The 7,827-nt window shown below is 40.3% G+C and overlaps 1 protein-coding gene across 1 annotated transcript in view; it reads right to left on the reverse strand.

The window, feature by feature from the left end:
* LOC111653732 (sec1 family domain-containing protein 1) overlaps positions 1-7,827 on the reverse strand; it is a gene marked incomplete at its 3' end in the record, with an annotated part of 13,908 nt that overhangs the window by 1,581 nt on the left and 4,500 nt on the right. Inside the window, exons 6-13 of the mRNA XM_087173495.1 lie at positions 7,370-7,461; positions 6,943-7,151; positions 6,183-6,238; positions 5,553-5,638; positions 5,324-5,423; positions 2,836-2,975; positions 1,261-1,351; positions 141-214 (exon numbers count right to left, since the gene is read on the reverse strand). Coding sequence (XP_087029621.1) covers positions 141-214; positions 1,261-1,351; positions 2,836-2,975; positions 5,324-5,423; positions 5,553-5,638; positions 6,183-6,238; positions 6,943-7,151; positions 7,370-7,461 — 848 coding nt within the window. The remainder of the gene's footprint in view (positions 1-140; positions 215-1,260; positions 1,352-2,835; positions 2,976-5,323; positions 5,424-5,552; positions 5,639-6,182; positions 6,239-6,942; positions 7,152-7,369; positions 7,462-7,827) is intronic.

The following is a 7,827-nucleotide window of genomic DNA, read 5'->3' on the forward strand; positions in this document are numbered from 1 at the left end:
CTCTCTTCTGATTGGCTCACCGACCTGTTGTTACTAGAGCTGCAGAGAGAAGCCTGAGAGAGGAGATGTAAACTACACTGAGATGGTTTTTATATCTTCTTATTGACACTCATAGACTCAGGTGTCTGTGAGTTCAGTACCTGACAGCAGAGGTGAGCTTGGCCGTGTTGTCTGACAGCATGCTGATGGCTCCTTCATCCTCTCCCTCCAAACCCTACACACACACACACACACACACACACACACACACACACACACACACACACACACACACACAATTAGAAGACAATTTGCATTAACGTTGATCCTGCTCTGCCGCAGCGAGTCTTTCTTGCCTAATGCAACTAGACCACTGAATGTGTAGTCTACTCATGACTCCAGCCCTTCTCCCCTTTTATTTTGATTATATTTACGATGTTATTTGTTGACGCTGTGTTCCTGCTCTTTGTCCTCACCAGAGCTCTTGTATTGACAGTCCTGTTTCATTGTTTGTAACACTGAGTGCTGAGACTGAACCAAAGCCTCAGGAAACTGAAGTTTTAATGTTGAAAGTGTTTTATATTTATTTTACTGAGTCAGTTTTCTGTTGGTTTGGTAACCTTAGTGTGAAAAATGACCTCTGCCATCTGTATCAGGTCAGAGCCGAGCGGAGAGCACAGGCCGTCTTATTGGGCTCCCAGCATCCTTCACACAGTGAGGTTAATGTGCCTCCTTCAGGTCAGAGGTGTCGCCTTATGTAACAGCTATAGGAGAGGCGGCTGTGGCTCAGGAGGAAGATCGGGTTGTCCACTGTTCAGACGGTCAGTGGTTTGATTTCCAGCTCCTCCAATCTGCACGCCGAAGAGTCTTTGGTCAAGATACTGAACACCAAATTTCCCCTGATGTTACATCGGTGTGTGTGTGATTAAAGAAGTGCTGTATGAATGTGTGAGTGAATGGGTGAATGTAGTGTACAGTGCTCTTTACACTCCCTGCTTTATTGATGAGTGATGCTTGTGTTAATCTCTGTACTTGTGTTTATTTATGTATGTGTGTGTGTGTGTGTGTTTGCTCTGTTTGTATTTACTTTGATTGCCAAACTGCCGCTCAGGGATATTAAACATTTACTACAATGTGGACGACAATGTTCCTGACTAAGTAAGTAGCTCGAGAAACCTTTGTGAATAGATTAACATGTCAAAGACTTGGACTTTAGATGCATCGTGTTAAATACAAACTATCATCATGTTGTGTGTGTGTGTGTGTGAGTGTGTGTCTAACCATGATGCTCTTCAGACGTTTGACCTCGTCCTCCTGAGCTCTGTAAGTGTCCAGCTCCTCCTGAACCGACTCTGCCACCTCTGGGAACGGACTGTAACACAGAGACAAACACAACGCTGCACAATCCAAATCTAAACAGGAGACTCACAAGTTTTTACAACATTAAAGTCAAAAGTCACATCAGAACTGACATTTATTGAGTCAGTTCTGATGTTTTCTGCCACCTGCTGGTTTGGTAACCTCAGTGTGAAAAACGTAACACACTGGAAATCTAACCGGAGAATCAGCTTCCTGTTTACTTGGCTCTGAGAACAGGGTGGAAACTGCAACTCAGTTTGGACAAAACCTGAATTCTCAAATATTTTATGGATTCAGCTGCACATTCTGGGGTTTGTTCCTCGACCTCAGCATCTCAGGGAAAGCTGAATTATCTTGAATTTAGATCAGTGTATGGAGTAATCTGAGAAGAGGTGTTGAAGCGTTTGTCACGAACAGTACAATGTCATCAGCATAGAGACGTATCTTATCAACTTATAAGTTAGTGTCTTTTGTATGTAGCCAATAGTTCATGTAATGAAGTAAATAACAGCAGAGACAACGGGCATCCTTGTCTCTTTGGAAGTGTAAAGTGTTTTGATCTGTCAGTTAATATAAAATATAATATACTGACAAACAAAAACAAAATATGGCCCGGGTCAAAAATGGTTCAACAACCTCAGACCCTAAATCCATCCACAATAAATCTGAAGGGTCATCAGATGATCAAAGGGATAAAGAAAAATATATACAGGGAATTATTTTTGTAATCTATATTTTTTCTAATTTCTAAATTCTCTTTCATCCAGGTTATCCAAGTTCAGTTCTTTAACCTGAAGAAGCCTCTTGTATGAGATTTGAAGCATCTTCAAGTATCTACAGCAAAATCCAGTTGCCCTCAATTCAACTTGTCTTAGTGTGACACGGTGGATACAGTCACAGTGTCAGGGGTTAAGTGAGATGAGGAGCTGTTGTATGAAGACGTATTAGATTACTGAGATGTATTCAGGTTATTCTTCATTGATACAACCTAAATTCAGATATATATATACTGTGTATATATATATATATATATATATATATATGTATATATATATATATATATATACATATATAAAAGAATACAATATCCCTTAATTGAATCTCACATTATTGCAACTAAACCTTAAGGCATTGGTGGTACAAAGTCTGAGGTAATCGAAAATGCTAATACGCTAATTATTAGCATTCAAGTATTTTAAAGATAAAGGCAATAAAATCCTCCCTACTGGCAAAACAAAAAATGATAAGAACCCAATATTTAATATTTAAGGCCTTTATCAATGCTAATGAAAGTGTCATAAGCACAGACTGATGTCAAATGTCTTGTCCAACTTTCTGACCAACACTCCAAAACCACCAAGCACAGTTTCAAATCAGATAAGGCAGAAAATCTCGTCTATGTATGAAGTAATTAGAGAACGGTGGTGTTTTTGCTCAAGAAGTTGCTTAAACTGCGGATGAGTTTCCAAAAGAGTCATTTCCTCTCCATGAACTGACCTGCCCTTGTGTTTCTGCCAGAACCTATCAGCCGCCGTCAGGTCGTAGGTCTTCCTGCTCTTCTTCTTTGGTCTGGCACCGGCAGGCGATGGCTCCGCCCCTGCGCCCTCCTCCATCATCACCCTGTTCAGATGGAAGTCCTGGAAGGGGACGCAAAAAAATTGAAAAGACATTTTCTTTGTGGGATTGGATGATTTGTTGCACCTGACGTCAAGGTGCTGTGATCTCTGACGCGTGACCTCAGCTGTGGTGGAGCTCGTCATAAAACCACAAGTCACACCATTTTCTGTGACATAAACTATATATATTATAATATTTCCCTGCGTGAAATGATGATCATATAATGATCCAAGACCAGCAGAAGCAGCTCCGAGCTCGCTGCTGTGTTTAAGATATCTGGGATAAACTCCAGCACATCACCACTAATTACACCACAGTGAATCCTGACAGAGGCTGAAGGGGAACAGATCCTCGTCCCAGACAGTGAAAACCGACAGCGGATCATAATATCGCCGTTGTCGTGGTAACGGCAGAGGGATGAGAGGGTAGATTTAGTGTTGAGATCCCGTCCCCCGCTGGGTGGCAGACGGCTGTGCTCGGACTCTGACATGTTTATAGGAAAGAGAGGAGAGACGTGGAGAGGGCGCAATCAACGAGCGATGGCGCTGCCATCTGGACCATCGTCGCAGCGGGGAGTTGGCAAGACCGGACTACAACAGAAACCAGATCAGAGTCTGGACTCTGGATCTGGAAGAATGAACAGAGGGCTTTTTAAAAAACCTAAAAATGGAGAGAGCTTATTTCACCTGTTTCCAAAACAAATCCAGGTTTTCTCTCTTTCTGACGTGTTCCAAGCCGCTGACACTTATTTCTACATAATTCCTAAAACAAGGGACAGGTGCAACAGGTCTCAAGAAATGTCAGTACAGAAATACTAAAAATCATGGTATCAGCTCATTTAATTTATTTTTGCATTTAAAAAAATATTTCAGTAATATCTTTGTCTTCTTTTAAAAAATGTACAGTTTTCCCGAGGTAATCTTAAGGATCAGGGTCAGTCCAGGCATATTTGAAAGGATCTGTATTTTACTGAATCCTGTTATTGGTGGGATTACTAAGAAAGCAATCTTTCTGTTTAACTCGTCTTCACAGCCTCAAACTTCATTATTTCCCAGAACGTAGGAAAATGTGTTTTTCTTTCACACAATGTCACAATCGAATCACAGAAACTCACACATTTTACACCACGAGCCTCTGATGGACATTTAGTCATTAACAGCTTCTCTGGTATCTGTGCTGTTTAAAGTCTCATCATGTTTAACTGCTGCTGACGAACATCTAATCAGCTGTCACTGATTAACATTCACTCAGTGACACATCAAAATGAAACGGTACTCGACCGAAGATCATCTGTGAGGGAGGACGCTCCACTCGGTGTGTTTCTTTAGCTCCTTCAGCGGATAATTCAATGTGTCAGACACATATTTAATCATCATTTAGTGAAATACATGTGTCAGGGTGGACTCAGTATCAGCAGATACTCAGTATTAAAGGACTGGGATGAATGAGGACGAGAAAACACTTTGGAAAAGAAAAGTAGTGGATCATTAAAATTGTTTATATTATCAATTAATGAAAAATGAATATACATAGATACAGACATGTATAGACCTCAAAAATCAAGTACTGGTCCAGTATTGGTCCAGTATTGATTGAGTTGTGAAGGATGAAAATGAGACTAAATGACTCGTTAACACTGATGGGTTTTGTGATGCATTTACCAAATTTTAGTCTCCTGGTCTTTTCTGCCTCTGTGTGTGTGTGTGTGTGTGTGTGTGTGTGTGTGTGTGTGATGTTGTCGTTTCTCACTGCAGACGAGTGAAGTTCTTCTTCTTACTCTTGAATGACACTTTATGAGTGAAATCTGGATGTTTTAGAGGCGCTGATTGTGCTGAGGATCAAACCTCATCAACAGGTGGCGACTCACAACAACTGACAATAAAATGTCAGCAAAAGAAAATGAAATCTGAGACGGAAGATCAAGGTAAAAAACCATCACACCTGCACTACCTCAGCTGAGTTGTGCTGCTACTCTTAGATTCAGATTCATCTAATATAAATACCTCATTACTTGTGTACTAATTAATTGTTTTTATTTCTCAGTTTCTTTGTTGAAATCCCAAAGACAATCCTTAGATTATATTTTATAAATGTGGATGTATATTAATATAATTTTAAAATTCTTTTCTATTATGAAAAAGAGTCCTGGTACGAGAATTCATTTTATCTATGATTTTCTTTGGCTCAATAAAACATATTTGAAAACAAAATGTCAGCCAAATAAAATGTGTTTCAGTCCGTCTCTACAAAGAACGAGGGACGAGTTGAAGAGCTTCAAACTTAACTGTGATAATTATTATTTTAATTTTAGAGGTTTTCTGTGTATAAATAGAAAATGTGCACAGACACCAGGCGACAGACAGCTCACCAGGACATCATGGATCAGCGCCTGATAGGTCCAGGTGTGGTGGAGGGGCGTGGCCATGTCCATGTTACGATCTGCGAGAACAAACAGAGGCCTCTGGAAACTGGAGAGGAGAAGAAAGTCTGATTAAAACACAGAGCCCATGTCTGACCCGGCAGGAATAAAGCAATGCATCATGGGAAGTGGGGTCTGAGTTTTGTCCTTCATGACAGCCACGCAGTGACTGATTTACCTGAACTGTCCGGCGGCCATGTTGTCTCCGGTGAAGAGGCTGTTTCTGGCGTCCCGCAGGTTCTCACGGAGCTTCTTGTCTAACTTCTACAAAACACACACACACACACACACACACACACACACACACACACACACACACACACACACACACACACACAACCACAGTAAAATGTGTAGAGGTTCGATTGAAAAGATCATAAAACAATAGCAATATTACCATCTGCAGTACGCCTCATCAACAAGTCATGTGTTTTCACATTTTTACTTTAATTAAATTGTAAAATTTTTCTACTTATATTATTTTTCTACACCTGACCTGCAGTTCCTGTTTTGTTTTATCCGTCTTGATAATTTTTCTTCTGACTGTGTTTATTGTTATGAACCAAAACTCCAAAGTAAATTCCTCGTGTGTGAAAACCTACTTGGTAATAAACCTGATTCTGACTCTGACATCAGCTCTGCTCACTGTCTGATGTCATCACAATATTAAAGACACAGCTATACAGATGTATGTTGTCTCACATTAAAACAGTTTTGTATCCTTTGTGACTGGATGAAAATAAAACTTTATTTTATCACAACATCCTGAGTTAAACGTGACTGATTCAACACGTCAGCATGAACTCACCACGGCGACCATCTCCGCCGCATTTCCTCGGGGACAGCGGATGATCGGCACCGCACCTGGTCAATGACAACGCAACACATTTTAAATGAAGATTCATCTTATTGAAATATTTAGAATAAATGAACCAAAGCTTCACCTGCTTTAATTAAAAAGAATCCTTGAATTAAGGATTAAAGACAGTTTACAGAGAAATATTTATATATTTATTTATATACTGAGACATTACGGTTTGTGTTGGAGGTTGAATGATAAATGAATATAAAGTGTTACACACACTAACTCGGGTCATTCAACAAGTTGATCTGGTTTAAAATAATCCAACTTCTTTGTTTCAGAAAATAAAAACTGACTCTTAAATCAACAGAATCACTCTGCTCCTGTTTCTGAAAGAGGATTTGATCCTGATTTTAAAAAGTTTTGGAAACTAAAGTGAACACTTCCATCTAGTGGAGTGGAACAGGAACAAACTGACAAACACTGAGCTGCTCAGACCAGAATTAAAATAAAGTTTTATTCTCATTCTTTGTGTTTATTGATTCCACGGCAGAGCAGGTGGAAACTTACAGCTGGAAAGAAATACGTTCAATCTGAGCGAAGTTCATTATAGATTTAGAATTCATCAATATCATATCAGAACATCTGGGATCGTCTGTTTTTGAACGAAGCTTCTATTTCTTTTCTTTTCTGTATGTTTGACGGATAACGGTCGCGGCGTGACGAAGACTGGAAGACGAGCTGCTGGTGCCAGAGACAAACTCACCCAGAGTGACGAAGAAACAGAAGAGACTGTCCACGACGGTGTCCATGATGGCCTCCATGTCTGTGTCCTGGATGTCTGGTCTGTTGATGGCTGCACAGGTGAGACGCAGGTGAGACGCAGGTGAGACGCAGGTGAGACACAGGTGAGACACAGGTGAGACACAGGTGAGACACAGGTGAGACACAGGTGAGACACAGGTGAGACAAACACTGACATGATCAAACACGACTGTTTTTCTATGTTCGGGACAAAATGTTTTTTCTCTTTCCAAACATTTCTTTCTTTCTTTCCTGTTTTTTAAAGATGTTGTGAATCATTTATCTTTTTAAATGAAGAACATATGAATATAAAAAGGAAAGCAGGTGAACATCCACTCCAACACCTGGACTGCTGTTGGCTTCACGTACAAACGTAAACTAACACTGACTTTGTGTTGTGGGAACATTGTTGTGGTTGTGCTGGACGGTGTTTAAAGACCAACACCGCTCTCTTCTTACAGCTCCAGATTTTCTTCTTCTCCTGCGTTTTAATTGAAGTTTCAAGAATCTGTGACATTGGGAAGTTTGTGTAAAAACTTCTCCTGTCTCCAGTTTTAGGACAGGAACACCAACTGTGGAACTATTCATCTGGGATTCTCCTAAATCAGGTCCTAACCCTGGTTACCATGGTTACCAAGCAGTTAAGATAGGAGCTGTAAGTCATGTAGCATCACAGTGCTTCATTTATAAAAGTCTGTTGTGACACATTTAATCACACTTGCACTTGACCACATTGTGATTTCATCAATACGGTGTGTGTGTGTGTGTGTGTGTGTGTGTGTGTGTGTGTGTGTTTGTGTGTGTGTGTGTGTGTGTGTGTTACCGTGTCTTGTTCATGAGGTCCGCT

This window comes from Seriola lalandi, unplaced genomic scaffold, assembly GCF_002814215.2.
Source record: "Seriola lalandi dorsalis isolate HSWRI2012SDOR001 ecotype SW California unplaced genomic scaffold, Sedor1 jcf7180002054242, whole genome shotgun sequence".
NCBI lineage: Eukaryota > Metazoa > Chordata > Actinopteri > Carangiformes > Carangidae > Seriola > Seriola lalandi.